At 39.5% G+C, this 22,276-nt stretch overlaps 1 protein-coding gene across 1 annotated transcript in view; it reads left to right on the top strand.

The window, feature by feature from the left end:
- Nucleotides 1-22,276, top strand: part of LOC113409647 (cadherin-13) — a 746,582-nt gene that overhangs the window by 342,155 nt on the left and 382,151 nt on the right. The window contains exon 5 of the mRNA XM_026663796.1: nt 2,158-2,310. Coding sequence (XP_026519581.1) covers nt 2,158-2,310 — 153 coding nt within the window. The remainder of the gene's footprint in view (nt 1-2,157; nt 2,311-22,276) is intronic.

Raw genomic sequence — 22,276 nt, forward strand, 5'->3', positions numbered from 1 at the left:
TCTTTCCTCCTTATTCTTGTTGAAGCTCTGAAACATATGGCAAATTAAGTCTGATTTTTATTAAACTTTTCATCTGTATTGAGTTTAGTGTGAACTGGGAAATGCACTTTCTTTGATTTATGGAAGCTTTACATGAGCATCTTAATTAGAAGATGTTAATGTTCCTGTTATATTCCTGGGAGCATGTAGTAGCTCCCTCTTGTGGCTAATTAAACAGTAAAAAAACAAAACTTCTTAAAAATGACTTTTTTTAAAGTCCTGTCGCTGCCAGTTCCAAATAATAGCAGTCAGGTGAAAATGATACTTCAGGCTTCCGTGTGCTCCATGCTTTCCATCGCTACATCAAGGATGAGCCTCTGAGAGATGTTCTGCTGTTCTGATACCGCTCACCTCCAGGTTAGCTGTGCACACTCTGAGAACCATGATAGCATGTGGGCAGTTTGATCCGTAGTCTTGTTAGTAGGGATTGATTGTTGCAGTGGTGCACTCTAGGAGGGACTACCATTTGGAAAGGGATGGGAGGGCAGATAAAAGACTTTCTGGTTTTGTAGGTTTGAGTGTAAGTTGCATGTGTTGAACTGATGGCAGAATCAAGCCCCAGAAGAGAGGGTGTAGAGACCAGAAGGACAGCAGCTCTCCCCTCTCCTAAGAAAATGACAAAAGTGGGATCCTAGGCCCTGCTAGGGAGCAAGGACCGTGACACCAAGCGAGCTTTGCCTGATTGTTGGTTGGAAGGGGAGATCTGCATGGACCTATCCTGACTCTGTGTTTTGCTGTGGCATATTCAGAATTGGATGAGGATGGGGAATCCATTTATGTTTTGAGAAGAAGACAAAGAAGGTGGAACACATTTATAACACAGAAATTCTGCCCTCCCGACCCCCAGAGAAACTTTATTTCGGACATTCTTTTTCTTGCAGAGTATTGTCTTGTGGCAGATTTTCTCTCAATTAAAATAATAAAAAAATGGAATAATGATTGTATGGGTTAGCCAAAAATCATACTGCCCAATAATCTGCAAACTGGCATTGCTGAACCCACAGTAACAGGCCAACAAACATGGATTTCCTCAGGGACATTGTGCATTTATTAACTCTAAATGGGAGTGGATCCAGAATTCCTAATACCAGTACTTTTCCTTTGCTTTTTCCTAAGCTGTGATTCAGACCAGCACATAAATATTTGACTTAATGTTTCTGTGGAAACATTAACGAAATGGTAGAAACAAAAATAACATGAAAACAGCAATAGGAAAGAATGATTTGGCAAGATTGTCAGCATAATAGGGCAAGATTAGTTTATAATCCTTTTAGGTTCTGGTGTGTAAATACAAGTTTGCAAAGCATCTAGGTTGTAAGACACTTCACGTAGCTCTAGGAGTTTATACATGCTGCTTCCACTAATGTGGAACACACCTGAAAAAGAATGTTTAGACTTTCTCTCAAATGGAGAAAAGAGGGAGTGTTATCAAGAATAGACACATGAAAAGAACAGGAATTCCATCTGTATGGCTAAGCAATGTCCTGGGCAGGGCACTCAAATATTTAATTAGGAGGGTTTACCTTGCTTTAAAACTGGGGGAGGGCTGTGTCAGTCTCACTTTAAATTGTTTAGAAATGAATTAGGAATCATTGTGTGGTAGGCAGTTGTTACTGAGATATTTTTTTAACTATTTAGAGTGAAATCAAGTCTCCAAATTTTGTCCCACTTAAATGGAATGTCTGTTGTTGTTTTTTTCAGTTTAAATTAAAACTCAAATCAAATCACAACCACCCCTAGCTGGTGGGCAAGTACTGTAGTGGATAGGATAGATAGGATAACAGTAGCTTGGATAATTGGAGTTCCTCTTGCAGGGGGCAGAAGGAATAGATTAGTAACTAACCGACTTTTGACCTAATCCTATTGACATCAATTTTTTTCAGGATTAGATACTAAAATTTCACTCTGTTTTCTGGATGATTTAAAGTGTGTGTGTGTGTGTGGGGGGGGGTATTATTTATTTTTTAAAAAGCTTCATTTTTAATGTCAAGGAATTAATTATATAGTTTCTCATTAGGGTAAAGTTTAAAATAGTTTCTGTTGAATTACTACGTTTTATAAGAGTTTTTTGATCAGTTCAGTCGAGCTGGGTCCTAACTTGTTACTTTCACCTAACAGGTTATCGACAGCGACGGAACAGAGGGATCAAAGTTTCGACTTTCTGGAAAGGGAGTGGATCAAGAGCCAAAAGGAGCATTCAAAATCAATGAGAACACTGGGGAAATCTCGGTGACACGGTCCCTTGATAGAGAAGCAATTCCCACTTATCAAGTGAGTAGTCTTAGCATTATGGCCTGTACCCTGTCTTCACAAAGTATCTTTTTTTCTGTGGCTCAGGTTTGCTGCTTTTTGAGAGTACAACAGGTTTGATGTTTTGATTAATGTTGCATGTTACTATTTCTATAAAATTTTCAGAACATAAACACTTGCACATGCAATTTCTGGACACACTCACTCTCATAACCACCCACACACATGAAAACCAACCATATTTATTACCTCTAAATGAGAGGGGATCCAGATTCCTAACGCTTGCTTTTTCTTTCCTGTTTCTGAGCTGTGAGTCAGACCAGCACATAAATATTTGTGTTTTGTATACGTAAAGTCTATCTTTTGTGTCTCCTAGAGACAGTTTGGGAAAACTGTGTATTTGTGAACGCAAAGTTCTGCTTGGACAAAAAGAGGTCTCCTTTGAGAACATTGCTGTGGAAGTATTGTCAAATCCTCCCTTGTTTTGCAACCTTCTGTCCAATTAAACTTTCTTCACGCTACATAGATTAATTTCAGTTCTATGCTTCTCTTCTTATTTTCTCAAGCTGCCCATGGAACAATATATTATCTAGCTCTACTTTCTAATCATGGAGTTCTGTCCAATGAGCTATCAAAAATGTTGTTAACATGAGCATATATCTGTGTGTTTGGCAGATAGAATTCTTCAGAATATTTTATATATATTATAATAATTTTACCTGCTCAAGTAGTTGAGCAGGTATGTGCGCACCTTGTGCACCACTTCCAGAGAGTTTTCCCTAGCTGTACACATATGGACAGTCACACATGCAACCTGGCTTCCCTTGCACTCTGAGCTGATACTATAACTGGTGGAGCCATCCTACATTTCCTTCTTGCTGTCAGAGTTCAGAGCATGTACTGTGCTTTATAGTCCTCATGTCTCTGTGAACATGTAATTAATCTAAGTTAATTAGATATCTAGTTGTTAGTTAGTGGTACTTGGTTTGGTCCCTCTGAGCACCTTTTCTTTGTTGTAATTGTATTTTATTATTGTTCGGATAGGCGGCATGTCTGAGCTTCCCCTGGTACCATGGGAGCCTATAGCAAGGTCCCCTGGCTTCAAGCTGTGCTTCGGGTGTTGCAAGCCGATGCCCATTAGTAAACCTCACTCTCTCTGTTTGAGGGTCACGTCAGAGACAGGTATCTGATCAGCTGTGCCTTCAAAACAAAAATGAAGAGTGCCTTAGATCAGGAGTGGTGGGAGTTCTGCCTCACTCCTCTCCACCCCTTCTCCCCAAGGCTCCACCTCCTGCTCACTCCTCTCCTTCCCCTCCCCTCCGTTGCTCACCCTTATGGGTGGTAAAAAGTGGGAGGGTCCATGGCCCCTTTTCCCCCTTCTGGTGCCCCTGCCTCTGGGAAGTTGCTTTTTGCCCGGCATTGGAGCTTGCTCAGTTAGTGCAAGGGAGCTCCTTGGCCTATGGTTTCCTATGAGACTTTTGTGCATCATTCAAAAGCTACCCCCAAACCTCTGCAAGGAACTGTCTCCGGTTCTGGGGGAACATGGTGGCATGTACTTATGAGACCCACCTCTCCCACCCCATCTCTATCTCAGATCAGGTGCATCATCTGGACAAGTTAGTGTGCATCCCAGCCAAGGTCTTGTTGTGCATGGATTGGTGGATGAACCAAGACAATACCTGCAGGGTCACTAACTCTCCCTTCTATGATCTTTGGGACAATTGCTTCTGCTATCGAGTGGGAGTGTTATTTGGGCCATCTGCAAGCTCAGGGCCTGTGGTCTACTCATGAGGGCAAACTACACATAACTGTTCTTGAGTGATGTGCACTATCCAGAGTGTGTCAGCAGTTCCTGCCACACATCCAGGGCAGGAACATGAAAGCGCTCACCCCACAGCAATGTTTTATGTGAACGAGCAGTGGGGATGCCTGCTTAGATGGGCTGTGTCCCGAGGCAGCCAGGCAGTGGAATTTCTGCATACTGAATAAGTAAACTCTCAAAGCATCACACCTGCCGGGAGTTCAAAATGGCCTGGCAGACTGCTGAAGCAGATAATTCAGCGTGGATCATGACTGTCTCCCATACAGCTGTTCTAAGATCATAGCTTTGAGTAGGGGGAATTTCTGCAGTGAATTTGTTCACAGTTCAGTAGAACAGGAAATGCCCCTGGTTACTGAAAGGACTGTTTTCTCTAGTCCTTTGACAAACATGTTCATAAAAGGTCTTAGGTAGTCTATTCCTATCTATCAGGGATCCAACTCCTCTTTGGGACCTGAATTTAGATCTGTCAGTTCGTATGGGACTTCCATTCAAGCCCTTAGCCTCTTGCTGTATGTAACCTTTTTAGTAGCCATCACTCCTGTGAAGAGAGTGGGGGAGTTGCATGCCCTAGTAACTGATCCTTCAAATACAATATCCTACAAGGACAAGGTGCATTTTAGTCCACACCCTATTTTTCTTTCCAGAGTAGTATCTGATTGAGGTGAAAATCAGGCAATATTCTTACAGGTCCTTCCGCCCCCACGCGCAAAAGCAACGTGCTCCACAGTATAAAACAAAACCTTCTTGGTTTTCTTGACAGCTCTTTGTGTCCTATGCAGAATGAAGGGGAGGTCATCCTGTTACTGCACAACTGCTCTCTCAATGGATTGACATCTACATTGCTATGTGCTGTACTGCTAAGGGTATCACACCACCTGAACAGTTGGCAGCTCACTCAGCTCGGGTGCATTCAACCTCCACTGCTTTTGTAGGAAACATCCCTATTGTTGACATTGGTATGTGTGCTAGGTACTATGCAATTACTGCAGCACCAAGGGAAGATGTGAATGTGTGAAAAGCAGTCCCCTCTTCTGATGAGACTCCTAGCCTCACCTCCACTGATAACAGCTTGGGAGTCACTTACAGTATAATGGACATATGCAATCACTTGAAGAAGAAAAAACAGTTACTCACCTTCTGGTAACTAACTAATCCTTGAGATTTGTTGCATATGTTCACCTTCCCCAATTACATTCCAGTACGAATGTTGGGATTGTTCCTGCTTTGAGCAGGGGCTTGGACTAGATGACCTCCTGAGGTCTCTTCCAACCCTAATCTTCTATGATTCTATGAAGGACTGAAGGGTGAGCAGCCAGACTCCTCCCTTTATATGCTCTGCTCAGAGCACGAGGGAAGCCAGGGCACATGTGTGGCCTCCTCTTCACATCTTGAAGAACAACAGTTAAAGAAAGTGTAAGTAATCATTTTGACAGAAAAGACTCAGAAGGAATTCAGAATCACCACCTGGTCCATAATTTCCCTATGGAAATTCAAACACATGACTTTTAAAAAAAATCTGTATAACAACTTTATAGCAATTCTTTGTCATACGTGGTTTGGTCATACTGGATTTGTCATTTCACATGCTCTTTCTACCATTTTGACTGTGCACTTGGTTGTATTTGGTTACTTTAATATAATACTATAACCAGTATTTGGTTACGTTAATATAGATTAACAGTTGGAATCAAAACCCGAAGAGGCAACCAGATTTGCACATTGCCACTTCTTGCTGCAGGCCTGAGCAGTTGCCTTCTGTGGTCTCATCCAGAGTGAAAATCTCATTTTCCAAAAGCATGATGTACCCATTCTGTGCTGACAGTTCTGGTCATTACCATCAAGCTGTTACACTATGTTTCCCAGCATGTGGTGATCAATACCTGTTGTTTCGAAGCTTTCCCTGTCTCTTGGCATTTGGAAGCGGTTTCCCAATCATATGAATATCCAAATTTGCTAAATAGCACTGCTTCAAATGCACCAGGTTTTGGTTTCTGCCAGGTAAATGCCACTCTATGGACTCCTGGTTCACAGGTAGGGTTACTATTCAGATTTATGTTACCAAGTCATAAAGGATTTATGGTAAACATTTTTTTCTTAAAAAAAACCAAAAAACCAACCCCCAAAAACCCTTCAATTTCACCTTGTGACTCTGTTTCTCATCTTTTTTGCAGCTGTTTCTTCCTTTGCTGGGTTACCTTTTTCCCCCTCAATTCGTTCAAAATAAATCCTGAATATTTTCAGCTGGAATGTCATCGCAATCTTTCCAGCCTAATGCATTTAAATATCAAACCTCAAGTGCTGTCCCTATCTAATCTGGAGGGGCATGTGTTAAATTATGGACAAACTTTATTTCCCTAGAAGAGCAATGCAAATCACATAAAAATAGTGCAGTGTAGTAGATTATCCAGAGCAATGCAAATGTTTATTTTAATGGACTGTAGCTCTTTCTATCTGACCTGTTATAAAACTCATCTGCTCAGCATGCTCACGGAAATCCTGTTGTGCAAACTGTAGTTGAAAAGTTCTGTAGGAGAGCTCTTAACTTGATTAGTCAGTCTGAAAAAACAATGAGTTAGTTTCAATGTAGATGAATCACTATGTCAGGAAGGCGGTTGGTTTTTATTGTTTTTTTTTCCCTGTGACTTTCTTGGTACGCTAAAAGATGAATGGCTTGAAAGCTTCTTAGGTTTGTGGCAAGGTTTTTTTCTGTATTATTTCAAAAAGTACACATGGAAAATAAGAAAAGAAGAAATTTCCATGAAAAAAGTATAAATATTTTTCAGGTCATCATACAGTATAGCAGATAAAAATGGTGCAGCAAAGATAAAGCTGTGCATGAGGAGTGCATCAGTGTGTGTCATACATACATAAGGAAGGAGAATTAAAGGGGACATTCATGAGCTTTAAAAAAAGGATCATGCCCTTTTTCCCTTCTTTATGATGTATAAAGGAGGTTTTATTGTTTGCTTCTTTTTTAACACTTGAAATGTAGGTTTTCCTTACTTTGTGGTTTCTAGAAGATTCTAAGGACTACTGAAAAAGCTGTATGATATTCATGCAAGAGAAATCTGATTCACAAAAACAGGGTAATGAATTCTACTCACAGTTTTAAACACTTTGTTCTTCATTTGTTTTTGTTAACCCCTATTTACCTCAAATGGACGAGACACACTTGCGAAATAATGTCTTTCTTAAAGATTCACCATGCCACTGATCCTTTAAACAAGCATTGAAAAAACACTGTTCTTATATCTAAGACTTCCAGTGAGTCCTCTGGCAAAGACGAGGAGAGGTTAGGAATTGCTATGCCTAATATTTCTAACCATCAGTATGTTTTTCACCCTCCTTTATGCACTGTAAAGAAGAAAGGAAGACACACTGGCCAAGATTTTCAAAAGGGACTAGTGACTGTTGGAGGCCTCATTCTTTTGGTGTTCAGCTAGACAGTCTTGCTGTTCAGAGGTGTGTGTTAAGCAGTTTTTGAAAATCTGGCCCTTTTAAAGGAATCTTAAATTTGGCACCCAAAAATTCAGCCAAAAATCACTAGCCACTTTTGAAAAATTGAGCTACATTTTTTTTCCAGATTACCTGTTATATGTGCAACCTAAAATATGGCATTTGTTGACTTTTGGATGGTTAACCAATGCAATCTTCATGTTCCCATTAACATTTTCATGTGGTATTCAAATACATATTTGACCTGGGAGGACCACGCAAATAGCTACTGCTGCTATATCCCAACCAGAATCATTGGGAGGGGGCCCTGCCAAGCCGATTCTCTTAAAGATATGTGTGGTGACTAGGAGGAGGCGGTCTCTTTACCTGGAAAATCTCAGATAAATCAGCTCTAGATGGACTTTGAATCTGATTGTGCACTTGACTATCCTTGCTGACTGGAGTGGCTTTACTGAAATCCTTCACAACAACTTCTTTAGCATGTTTGACAGTGGGAGTAATGCCTAGGAGAAGCAGCCAACTCAGAATGAGCTTGGCCGGAGATATTTAGAAAAGTTGCATGTAGCTGGACATAAAATGGCAAAAAATGTTCATGTAAATACACTAGGAAAGCGTTTTCTGGGTCTCCTCCAATGAGAAATGAGAATACAGAATTCTGAAGACTGCTGCTCAGAAACCAGGAAAATAATACATCTTATGATAAAATTATGTACAGCCTGAAAAATAAAAAGGAAAATGAACACCCCCCCCCCCTCCACCAACCTTGAAGAAATCAGTTTAAATACTAGTCTGATTTTAATGTCATAGAATGATAAAAAATGTACATGGGGCTTCTGATTTTTTATTTTAACTGATAAACACCCTATAACATACCCTGGTACAAAAGAAATGAAATTGGTGTTTATCCAATAAACACCGGAAATGGTTACTTGTATCTAAGGACTTGTCTATACAGAGCAGTAGTGCAGACTACGTGGGTGTGATTTCTAAAGCGCACTAACGTGTTGCACAGTAATTGGTCTATGTAGACCCAGCTGGTGTGTTTGAAACAGCTGTATTTTAAAGCGCACTAGGGAACATTACAATGAGATGACTCATTACAGTATATACTACTGCAATACATTACATTTTACAGTATATACAAAGAAAAGCCATGAACCAACACACACAAATCTGAAAAATTGCTAAAATAGAACCTTGAAAAATGAAATTAATAAACCCTGACCCCCCTGAAGTCCTAGTTGTACAGTATTTTATTTTCCATCTTATTTTTATTGTTTCTCATTTACAAACATAATCGTACAATGGTATTAGCAGGACAGAATGAACACAGTAATTATTCAAGTATATATTTCAAATACTTGTATTCTGTTTTGACTCCTGTTAAAGTATCCAAATGTAAACATGCTATAGACCTAAACTCAAAAGTTTCTACCTGAGAACCCATTCAATGGAAAAAAATAAACTACAATAAAACCAAAACAGGAGTGAGGATGGCACAGTATTATTAAAGACGTTTAAAGTGTCAGATCTCCAACATGAGAGTGGGAATCATTAAGAAAATCAAGGGAGACAAGGTGGGTGAGGTATTATCTTTTATTGGACCAACTTCCGCTGGTGAAAGAAACAAACTTTCAAGCTCCACAGAGCTCTTCTTCAGCTTTGTGGTGCTCAAAAGCTGACCTCTCTCACCAACAGCAGCTGGTCCAATAAACGATATTACCTCACCCACCTTGTGTCTCTTATACCCAGAGCCTAACACGGCTTAATCAACAACACTGCAAACAATTAAGAAAATCTGCATTTACCTTCTGTAGCAGTTACATTTACTGCAGTGTGTGTTGTAGTTCCTAAATTTAACAGTGGGATTTTAAAAAGCACTCCTTAACCATTGACTTGGATGGGAGCAGAGATAGTGATGCTGAGCACTTTAGAAATTCTCACTCTTAAATACATAAAACACTGCAAATACCATGGGCAAGTCAGACACTGTTTTGATGCATATTTCTGGGGGCATATATGTATCAGGACAGAGTCACATCTCATGTTCTACAGGTGCCGATCTGTGGTACTTTCCCTTCTAATTGGTTCCCAATTGCAGTTAGTTGAAGGTGCAGGCACCCAAACTTGCACCTGCAATCCAAGTGTAGGTGCTAAAATTCAAGTCAATATTTTGCTGGTGCAAGTTGCTTGGCTGAAAATATACTTGTGCAGAATATTGACTTAGCATGAAATTGTCCCCTGCTCACAGACTGAGTACATAGTCTATGCACCACTTAAGCCCTCAGTTGTATCTGACTTATCCATGGTATTTGCAATATTTTGTAGCCTTACATTTAGGATCTACCCTAAGAGCTAAGTGTATGATCTCAGTGCAGTGGAGCTGGAGCTAGGGATGCTGGGGGTGCTGCCGCACTCCCTGGCTTGAAGTACTAATAACAAACACCAAATACATGGTTTCCATCATCAGTACCCTGCCTCAGTGATGCATAGATCTTGCGTTGGCCTAATGCATAGGGGCAAGTTTCACTGCAAGAGCAGTTTTAAAGTATTCACAATCCCTTGCTGCCTTAAGGGTTTTTTTCCACCCCATTTTCATTTGGTTTTAGGCAAAGGATTAATGGTATTTTTAAAGGCTGATGCCTTAATGACCTCGGTCCCATAAACCCTTATTGCTACTTATCTGATTGATTTGTGAGCTGTTTATTGGAATTAGATAAGTGATGGCCAAGTTTGTAAAATCCTACCTAAAATTTTAGAGTCAGTAATGATTAATTCCGTTAGTCACTAATACATTTGCAAATATGATAGTTTCTCTTGAGAAAATGACAGTTAAAGTTTGGAGTGACAACAAAGTTCAAAAGTCAATGCAGTGGAATTTGTTTTTTAGTAATCACCATTTATAGCATGTACTGGGCTATACTGATGAAATCTTTCTTACCAAAGGAAATTTCCAGCAGCTGTTGACATGTTTGCCTCTAACTTACTATGATCAGGAGGCATTTGGTTGTAAGAATCTGCTCAGAAATAGTGTCTTCATGTTCTCTGATAGCTTGAAAGGCAGGAAAAACTGCCAGACCTGTTCTGAACACTACTTGGCATCAGGTAATGAATGTAACAGTTTGAAGAGTGTTAATTATAACTAAAGCTTGACTAAGGAGGTGGAGTTCCAATCTAGATCCACATTAGCTTTATTATAGTTATGTATATAATAGTAGTGCCCAGACTTCCTAGTCAGGACATGGCATCCCATGTACACTTTATGAAGACATGGGCTCTTCCCAACAGTGTTTGCAGTCATAGTTTGATTTCAAGGTGAAATAGTGGCTAGGAATTTGGTTTGAATTTAATGTCTCTGAGATCTCACAAACTGGATTCAAGACACAGCTGACACAACAGGGACATATTCAGATCTGGGCATTCACACATTTCCTAAATTTGAAGGGGCTCTGTCATGAGGGTCTGGTTTGGCCACCTCTATAATATGGCAGGCCTTGACATAACTGTTTTGCTTCAATGACGTCTAAGACCAAATCTCTTTAAAAAAGAAGAAGAAAGGTCTTTTGATTTCTGAGGGATGAACCCAGAAGCTCCTTCATTTCAGATAAGCATCCATAAATGTAGTTGAGTAACCAAAAATTCCAGAGTTATGATGTCTGCAAAAGAGGAATATAAATCTCAGGAAACATCTCTCTCACTAGATAGTCTTACTTAGTGCTGCTGATTAAGCTAGAACAGAACAGTCTTTTTCCATGGTAGTAAGGCATGTCTAGCATTTGTCCCAGCTGGAACAAAGAAATACAGATGTATGAGATGATAATATTGGAAGAATAAGTTAAATAATATTTTTCTAGCTTTTAAAAATCTTCTAGTTGAGGGTCATTTTGAATTAGAGATGGGCTTGAGTTGTACTGTTTGGTATTTTGATAGTTAGGATCCATGGGTGAAATCCTGACCCCACTGAAGTCAATGGAAGTTTTGCCATTGGCTTTACTCAGGACAAGATTTTACCCCAGGAGTTTGGTTCAGCTAGTGTAGAAAATAGGGGCCAGTTGTAAAATTCAAAATCTAAACTTTCTTAATATTTAAGGTGGCGTTCAGATCAAAGGGTCTGATTCTGCTAATATTGGGCTTCATTCTGTCACCCACAGTCGTGATGGATGGTACTTTACTCCACAATTACTCTGTGCGAGTAAGGGTGGCATTTTCAGTTCCATTGAGAATAGGGGCCAGTTGAAGAGTTTGGAAATGGATCTGAACTTCCCCATCATTCTAGGGGGGTTTGGACATGGCCGTTTTGTTGAGGCCCATCTCTGGTTTGAGTTTTTTGTTACTTATTTTTATTTTAACCCAATCAGTTTGCTCAGCTCTACTTAATATCCCAATTAACGCGAGCAACAAATCTGACCCAGAAAGGCAGCAGTGCTTCCTGATTTCCTTTGCAGTACTGCCAATATAATTTGTTTGAATTTTCTTGTTTTGTCATTATCAAAGGCTAGGCATCCTTGTACAGGGAGACAATCTGTCACTGCAGAAAACAAGCTGAAAGCTCCTACAATTGATTTCACACCTTGTACATGTTAAACATTTTCTAAAACAAATAAAGCCCTTCACTTTTTCAAAAATAAATAAATAAAACAAACTCTTCACTTTCTTTCATTAACAGTTCAAATTGCCTAGGTAATTTTTGTCACCACTCTAATTTGCATGCTGTTGTTGAGTAGCTTTATCTTGCTTTTTTGTTTCGCACTTCCAGAGTATCAGTTTCTGTCTGATTATCTAGTCAGACTTGTAAAGCAATTATGAAAGGACTTTGACTGCTGTATCTAATACAAGGTTGGATAGACTCAATTGGAGGCTACCCATTGGCTACCTCGCACATTATCATTTGGGGCCAGATCTTTAAAGGCATATAGGCCTCTAAATCACATTGAAATCACCGTAAGTTAGGTGCCTAAATATTTTTTAAAATCTTGATGCTTAAGACATGAAAGATCCAGAGCTTCTTATCAGTGCTGTGGGATTTGCATTTAGCAATAAGTGATGAGTGATCTAATTTGTACAATGTGAATCTCTGGCCAAAACTCCAACCAAATATTAACTAAACTTTATTACTTGTTTTAAAGTTCATGGACTGTCTTCTCCATGAGAAATTATACTTCTTACTTATGTTGATTAATTAGTGGATGTGTTGTCTGCCCTGGTGTGTGAAGAAATATTGGTAGGAATGAAGTGCAAACCTCATGTCTTTGACTTAGTGTTCCTACAGCTGTTTCCTTATACACCCACTAATTAATCAACATAAGTAAGCAACAACAGTAACAATAACATCTATAAACTAATAAAACTGTTTCTCCCAACAGGCGAAGGAGGAATAGGAGAGAGATTCTAGTTCTTTTACAGTTTTAAAATACTGGGGACATGCTTAGCTACTTGAGCGATGGAGGTCATGTGAGTTCCTCGATATCTTAGATCTAGAAATTGAGCCAGACTTAATTACCAAACCAACCCAGACACATTGGGCTCCAAGAAGTTTCTTGATTAGCTTGTGCTTATTGCAGTCCCTCACATAAATGAGAGCAGACCACAGTGATTATTTGCATGAACTATTCAGCATTCCCAAGCCTGGCCTCGGCTTGGACCTCTGCAGTCTTGCACACCCAGGCCAAGAATTTCAAAAACAGGAACCTACTGTTAGGCTCCCAAATCCTTATTTAGACTCTTAGAGGAGTGAATGCTATTGATTTCCATAAGACCTGCTGGATGCTCAGATCACTTTATTTAGGAGCCTATATAAGAATTTAAGGATCAGATATTCCAAAGCTCTCAATTAAGCAAATAAAAGAAGTGGCCAGATTTTCAAAAAATGCTTCTTGGCTCCCTCTTAGAACAATGGGAGTTGCTGGGTCCTGAGAACGTTTATTTCCTGAGGACAGAGGTACAAATGTTAGTGTCTTATTTTTGAAAACCTTTGCCGTGGTCATTGGCACAAGCAAGTCTATGCCCGTTTTTGCTTGTACGAAAGTGATTTGCACATGAACATGCTAATATGTGCAAAGTCAGAGGTTTATAAAAGTGTGCCCTCTACTGCATAACGTCTTCATTTCACACTGTTCTAAAACAAATACAGAAACAAACAAGCAGGTTGGAGTAAATATTTTATTCCCTGGGTATGTGTTTTTTTTGTTTGTTTGTTTTTAAATCCGGTATATGTGTTTGTACAGCACCTCCCACAATTGGCCCACATCTTTATTGGAGTCTTTGGGTGCTGCTACAATACAATAAATAATATTACCAGGGCCTGATAGTTGCTCCCCTCTGTCTTTTATTTATTTATTTACTTATTTTTGCTAAAATTGCAAGTTGAAAACTACTAGTCAAAAATGACCTTGAACGTATTAATGTAGCAGCAGCCTGTTGAGGCGCCAGCTGTAAATTATATCGTTATGAAAGGAGGAATAACTTGTCCTTTATATATAGACCTGTTCAGTGCAGTTCAGAACAGTTTTACATACTCAGAATATTGGATCCGGTATGGTATGAGGAATTGCTCTGGTGATCTACAGTCTTCAGATATATATGCATAGACAACCACAGCAGCAGCTGGGGGAGTTTGCTATATTTCTTAACTAGTACTGTAGTTGGTACCTGCACCTTTTTACCCTTGAAAATGTCTGCTGTAACAATGCCTGCCATAAATTATTCACTCCATGGCATTGCCTCTTGATATTTGAATCCCCCACACACAGATATTTAGAATTATGAAATCATATCTTCTGAGGCCCAAATCGTCTCCTCTGTGCAAAGCTCTGAGTAAAGGGACTTCTGTGCAAACGAGCTGTGTGGGGGACAGAAACCTTGCTTCCCCATAAACTATGGACTGAAGGTTATGTCCACACTGCATCCCAGCATGGCTAGATGTACCTGTGCTAGCTCTGACGAATTAGACGTCGCAGGAGAAGCAGAAGGGGCTAGCTGCCCTAACACGTGGCTAGGGTATTGGACTTTTGGCACCTTGCCCCTCCATCTGTTTGTTCTGCAGTGGTTACGCTTCTAGTTTTAGCACTCTAGTTAGATCAGAGCTAGTGGGGGTATGTGTCCTCGAGCAGGAATCTTACACCTTCCAGCTCTAGTGTAGACATACCCTAAGATTCATGATAGATCAAAACAGAACAAAAATCAAGCAAAACAGCCCTACAAGGGTAGATTTCTGTGTCCTTAGGCTGACTAGATTCATCTAGTTAATTTTCCTCCTCATATTGATGAGAGCAAGTAGCAGCAAGATTAAGTACTTGGTAATTGAGTCAGAAGCAGTATCGATATAAAATTAATGCTATCACCATCCAGAACCCAATCCTGCAAGGTGGCAGGTGCTTACCGTAGCATAATGCCACTAGATGTATTTATCAGGAAGCGCAGAGGCAACAGGAAGCTGGTTAGAGAGATATGGAGATGTACAGGGCTAGATTCTGATGTCAGTCTGCACAGCCTGGTTGAAGGCAGTTCATCCTGATCTACATTTGAAAGCTGCACTGTTGTAACTATTTTGCTTGGGGTGTGAATTTTAACTTCTATAGTTTATGCTAGTGCAAGCCTGGGTGTGGACACAGTTTTACTGCTATAAAAGTGCTTTATGCCAGTATAGCTTATTCTCCTTCCTGTATAGAAGTATTTATATTGGAGTAGCACACCTTTATATTAATGTAATTGAGTCCACACTAGGGAGGCTGTTCCGCTTTAAGTATATGGGTGGGGTTGAAGTGACACAACTTTCTAAGGTATACAAGGCCTGAAGCTAAGCTGATTTTTACCAGGATCTGACCCACAGAAGTTAGGGACTTTCTGAGCGAGACCCAGGCTTTATCCATTCCATTGCAGCTGTAATAGTCAAATCAATGCATTTCACTGAAACTAAGACTCTCTTCTTCTCTGAGAATATTATGACTGCTACAAGATTCTGAGCACCCTCCTTTTCCATGGACTGCCCTGGGAGATGAAAGACCTCACCTCTATGTAAGAGGTGCTCACTTTCTTGCCTGGTCCTGCATTTTACTACTCATGCTTTTCTTCCAGTGATTAGTTTTCCTCTTTCAGAGACGTTATCACCAGACCCCATGCTGAAAAGTCCATGTAGTAGAGTTAGCTAAATTTCATGTAATATTGCCCTGTAGCAACCTAACAGTGCTCTTTGATTCAATACCCAGTTCTGTCTCACTGGCAGAAGATAGATTTCATGTCCTTTTTCTCAAGGGGAAGTAATTCAAAGGAGCTATCTTTGAATTTGCCTGGCATGTTGAAATATGGATAATTTATTGCAAATATGTATTTTTATTGTAAGCTATATAGCTCTTCTTTGGAACCAGAATTTTCAGCTATTCAATCAGTTTATCTAAATATGCTGCCTAAATATCTTACCTTCTAACATGTTAAAAATCATGTCTAACAGCTACGCAAGGAACATTTTTTTCCCCTCTGATGTCTTTTTCTTTTTCTGTTTCTTTTCTTTTTGTGTGAACTGGGATTTCAAACAGTCTAGTTTTTTCCCCTTTGTGTGACATAAGACCTGAGATCATCTTCATGTTGCATGTGCTATACTATTTCATGCAATCTAATTATGGCTCAGAGTATGTCAGTTGCTTGTAACAGTTACGTATTGTTCACCGCTAATTGAATTTGGATGTAATATTTGAAGTAGTGACAAATAAATGCTTGACATAAGGATTCCACATTATTTCTGAGCTTACCTTTCACTAACCCCAAAATTAAGGGAGAATGTCTGTGACACATGGCCAGAGAGGGTTAAACATCCTGCAAAATAAATAAACCTCAAAAGACATGTGGGGAGACAATTTTTGTGTATTTACATATGTATGGGTAGGGTTGACAACGTAATCAACAGTCCCTTTCTATGCTGTATTCTGATAATTCAGAGATCAAAAGAACATCCTAGCATTTAAATGAATTGTAAACATGGGATATCTTGGTATTCATCTCTCTTTGAAATATACTGTGAATGGTTGAGGAACAAGCAAATTGCCTTATGTTAATTCTATAGCTAAGTACTGATGATGGACCTCCTTCAAAGTCATCCTAATTATCTTTTGTTCTTGGAGGAACTCCCAACTTGTCAAAGAGGACATGAAATTGTATAAAACTTCCTTGGGCGCTGATTCTGTCATCTCAGATCTGCTTAAGGCTTCATACAGGGGAAGCTTTGGACTTCTGAGTAACCGGTGAGGTAACAAAGAAGCTGTTTTATGCTGGCTTGGTAAATCTAAGTATTGGAATATCCACCAGCTTTTGGGGAATTGTCTGTCCTTCTTTGCAGTTCACCCTAATTGAGTGACCATAGCTGGCCCCCACTGGGACGCGGTGCTTTATATCTTTTCTTTGTGTGTGAATCTTGAACTGGTGAAAGTTATCATGCAGACAACTCTCAGGACGAGAGTCCTATGTTTACTCATGAACAGGTATGGTTTAGGCATCAGACATTCAAGCTTCTCCACTCTGTCTTGTCATTATATTTTAATCTACTTCCTAAGGAGCCAGCTCTTTGAATGGGAGAGTCATTCATGCAGTCCCTCTCCCAACTCATTCATTGGTCTATGTGATGAGTGCCAGCAAAGTTGTCAGTTTGGTTAGGTGGGGGTGTGTGTGTCATAGAATCATAGAATACCAGGGTTGGAAGGGACCTCAGGAGGTCATCTAGTCCAATCCCCTGCTCAAAGCAGGACCAATTCCCAACTAAATCATCCCAGCCAGGGCTTTGTCAAGCCTGACCTTAAAAACCTCTAAGGAAGGAGATTCCTCCACCTCCCTAGGTAACCTCCTGTCCGTACACCTGTCCATCAGGAAGTGAACTGAGTCTACCAACTCATTTCATATAGTTGCAAAAAGCTATTAGATTTGTCATGCTGAACTAGTGACTTGGAAATGAAAGCTTATATATTCTCTACCACATAAATGAACCACTATCTTCCTTTACTATGGTTTAATTGTTCACTTTACTCATATGAGTGGTGCCAGCACTTGGGCCTGTAATTTTAAGATGGTCAGTTGAATTTTGCAATGAAAAAAGTCAATTATCTTCATTAAATATGGATAAATAGTGTGCATCTAACCTGTAAAATAAGGGTTCTTACTTTATGAATCCAGAAAAATTACCACTTCTTAAATGAAGCGCTTGATTTTCAATAACGCATACATACAATTCCACCAACACTAGAGGGGGACAGAGTGCCATTCTGTAAGTGTTGGTTACACACACCAAATTGTGTATGCAATTGCCATGACTGTGCATGCAAATCAAGTATTTGCACATGCTAATTAGAGGTACAATAAGCTTAGACTTGCAGACACATTTTTTTAATTGAGCCTGAAATAGTTAATAACAGCTAGGAAGTCAATGGAGTGTCAGATCTCCAAGAGTATCTACAGGTGCAGTATCACTGCATTTTTTTGGAGAGAGAAAATGAAAAACTGTCAGAAGACTAGAGGTTAAAATAATGGGCTTTCTATGAGTGAGTCAATTTTATCGTCTGTATATACAAAATAGATATTTTATAAACTCCATAAATTTGCATATCTTGTTCATTTTTTATTGTAGATAGACTCCTCGATGAATACTGTAGGTCTTAATGTTATGAGATATCAGCAGGATACTGTGCTTTCATTTCACAAACCACTGACATGCTGGTCTCATCTATTTGGGAAGCACATAAAGTCAATGGTTAGTGTGGTTTTCTTTCAGATCTCAACACTGGCATGGCTTTGTCATAGTTGCCCGGTGTATGTCCATGTCATTGCTAAGAGAAATAGAGTGAAGTTTTCTTATGGTGAGAGATGACCAGTTGTTTGGTTATAACTTACCACCTCAGACAGAGCAGCAGGCTTAGGTTCTTGTGCCAAAATAATAATTATACTAAAAAAAACAAATGGTAGGAGAATGAAGTCAGTGGTTTTTCATAAAAATGGGGTGATTGTGAAGGAGGTAACTCCCTCCTCCAGTTAAACTACCATTCTAGCAATCAAAGCTTACTCGCACAGACAGGAGGAAATGAGAATAATTCTGTTTTTGATTTTTTTTTAATGGAGTAGCAATGCTGGTAAGAATAGTAATGTGAATGTGTGTTAGAGCTAATGACATGTTTGTCATATCATGCTAATAGTCTGTGAAGCTATTTTTGCCATTGTATATTAATTGGTATCTTAAGCATTTAAATGTCCTCATGATACTTTTGCATGCCTTAATCAAGTCTCATACTATAATTATTGCGGTTTATCTGAATTGTGGTAGTACTGTAAGCATCCAATTGGGACTGTGGTCTTATTGTGTTAGGTGCTGTATAAATACACAAGAAGTCATGGCTCCTTCTCCAAAGAGCTTGTGTTCTTCAAAGCATGGCGAGGGATCAGGCTGTGCTTTGTCTATGGTTGTAGCAGATAACTCCCCTTCCCTGCAAAATGTGATGTGCACAGCCGAGGAATTGTGCATTAATGGGTGTCTCTGTGGTTCGGTGTCTCTCTGAGCAGTGCAATAACCTCTGGATCAAGGTGAGCAAGAACACAGTGCCCATTCCTATTAAACCTGCATCACTCAGTTGCAGGTACAAGCGACATTATGTTGCCTGCGCTCTTCAGTATCTACTACTACTAGTAAGAATAAGGGCAGTTTTCTGAATGGTTTACCTTGTGGTTAATTTCTTTTTTCCTAGTAGCCATCTACAGTTTATTAGAAAAAAAATGTCACCCGGTTGTATCAAGTAGATAGGGGTACTTGATTGCATTCCAACTCCTTATAGCAATTTACTTTTGGGTGGACGTTTCTGAGAGACGTGTCAAAAAGTGGGCTCTGGTTTGATGCCTGCAGTCTTATGAACACAAATTCTGTGCATCCATTTACCGCAAAATTTGCAGCACCTTTGAGATGGTGTGCATATAAATGCAGGTGTTTAGAATCTCAGATTTTTTTCCGAAGAAGTGAAAATCTAGAACAAGGGTGAGACTACTCTTCCTGTCTGACCTTTGTTAAACAACCTGGCTGGGATATGTTCTTCAGCTGAATCCACTTGACACACATATTGGATGTACCTGTTTTGACACATGGGCATTGTGACAACTAACTATGTCTAGAGATCATTAGTTTTTTTCTTGGATGGACTGACAGGGAATATCACCTTTGATCCATTGACAATAATCTTTCTCTGAAACAGTCTCGGAGCTCAAATACTGTCGAAGCCAGGATATTAGAAAGACAAGGTAAGTGAGGTTATACCTTTTATTGGACCAACTTCTGTTGGTGAGAGAGACAAGCTTTCGAGCTACACAGAGCTCTTCTTCAGGTCTGGGAAACACTCTGCATACATTTCCCAGACCTGAAGAAGAGCTCTGTGTATGTTTGAAAACTTGTCTCTCCCACCAACGGAAGTTGATCCAATAAAAGGTATTACCTCACCTACCTTGTGTCTCTCAGTGATCAAATGAAAGACATCAGTATACTCTGCCCAGCTTCTGAACCTCTCTCTGACATGAATGCATAATCATTTCTGTTTGTATGGATGAAATTTCAAAAGAAAAATATCCAATTTTTCTGCTCTTCTTTCCCCTACCCCACCAAAATCTTTTAGCTGGGTTGTTCTTCAGTTTGTGAAAGCAGTTTCCCTCCATTCTATACTTCTGACCTTGTAGATTACTGTATTAATTTACAGAAAAAAGATTTCCTAAAGATCCAGAGATGATAGCCCCAAATTCCCCAAGTCAGCACTTGTTTTAATTACATCCTAAAATAGCCTATCAAATGTACAGGTATGATCTGATTGCTATAAACCCATGTGGATGGTCCTCATTAAGCAATAGATCTTTCAAGCTGTCCTTGATTCGTACTTCCAGTACCTTCCCCGCTGCTCAAGTCAAGGTCTTAGAGGTCTGGAGTTAACCTTTTAAAATTAACATATCTTCAGCCCTGTAGTAACTCTCAGTGTAGCTGAAGAGATTTTAAGTATATCTGCTAAGGGCTCCCTTATCTCTTTTATTGTTCCCATCAAAATTCTGGAAAGGATTCTGTCTGGTCAAACTTCCGACAACCTAGTTTTGTAATCACCTGTTTTGCAGGGACCTGATTTCCATTAATATTTCTTCAACCTCCCCTGTGAAATACACGACCCTTATCCTTTTTTTGTGAAAACTGAGGCAATGAATTCATTAAATTTTTGGGTCAATAAATTACTCTTTTCAGTTCCTGTGGGCCCCGCTGTCTCCTTGACTGACCTCTAGTTCCTTATGTACTTGAAGAAAATCATAATACCAATCTTATCCCATTATGCAATCTTCCTTTCATTCTCCACTTTTTCTTCTTATCTTTTTTTGCACTTTCTTAACGTCAGTTTCTATCTTTTCTACTTCTCTGGTCATCCTTGATGTGTTTTATGTCATTTGTAGATATTTTTCCTACTCTCACTGTCTGTGTTTCCCTATTCAGCCATGCTAGCCTGTTTCATGTCTTTTATAAACTGCACTGCTGGAGGCATTCATCACCCTTATGTGAACATATATTTGTCCTTAAACACTTTCCATAGCTACTGTTTCCTCCTTTGTCTGCATTGTTTTACTCTGTTTAAATAAACGTACCTTATAGTTCCCATACTCTTCAAAATATTGTTTGTTTCCATTCAAAGTATTTATCATTCTCCTCCTTGGCATCACTTTAGTGCTAATTAAATACTGAAGTAGAATGGTTTTACCATTGCTTAGATACTTTTGTCTAGCTTTGCAACAATCACATTCTGTGTTACTGAATCTAAACCAAGAATTGCCCTGTTTGCATATCAATCTCACCCTAGAACCTCTTACAAAATATCCTGAAATTTGAATTAATTTTTACTTTTAATTTGGCCCTGTCACATGAACTTAGTTTCTATTTATTCTCATGGATCATCAATAGATTTGTTAACTATCTCTATTCTGCATAGCAGTATGAGCTCTGCAGTGCTACTAGGAGTCAAATGTAGGAACAAATACATGTTTGTGAAAGAAGTAACAAACCTGACTCTGAACACACACACAGGGGAGATACATTGAGTAAGAAGGTGCTCTGTTCGCATATTCCCTTTTCACAATACAACTGCAGTTCATGTGTTTAGCTCCCTAGATATCTCAGCTGCTGCTACTGTCCTTTCTGACTTCTCCTTTCCCCGGTAATGTCTGCTCTAACTGCAACTCAGCAATATCCTCACTGGCTGCACTCCTGTTTTGATGGGCTGTAGCACATATATTTGTATGTGGTGCCTGTTTTTAGCTGCTACTTCCTGATTTTTATTTTAAAAAAAAATCATTCTAAATCCCAGCAAATGCAAATAGGTCTATGCATAACTTAGGAGTGAAGCCTATTTGGCCAACTATTTTAAATTCCACTTGAATCTGTCTTTCTACTCTAGTTAAATAGAAATCAGGTCTCTCTTCTCAGCAGCATCAAACCCATGGTGCATTGTCATCACTTTGTAGTCACCACACTTTCCAGTTGCTTTGGAGGACATCCCAGTCACATTGAATTCACACATCATAGCTCTAGTCTAGGCCTCTTTGGCCACCCCAACTATTGAAAACTTGTAAGTTAGGGTACGTCTTCACTTACATCCGGGTCCGGATGTAAGCAATCGGTTTTCTGAGTTCGATTTATCGCGTCTGGTTAAGACGCGATAAATCGATCCCGGA

This window comes from Terrapene carolina, unplaced genomic scaffold, assembly GCF_002925995.2.
Source record: "Terrapene carolina triunguis isolate 2854851 unplaced genomic scaffold, T_m_triunguis-2.0 Scaffold33911, whole genome shotgun sequence".
NCBI classification, from domain to species: Eukaryota; Metazoa; Chordata; order Testudines; family Emydidae; genus Terrapene; species Terrapene triunguis.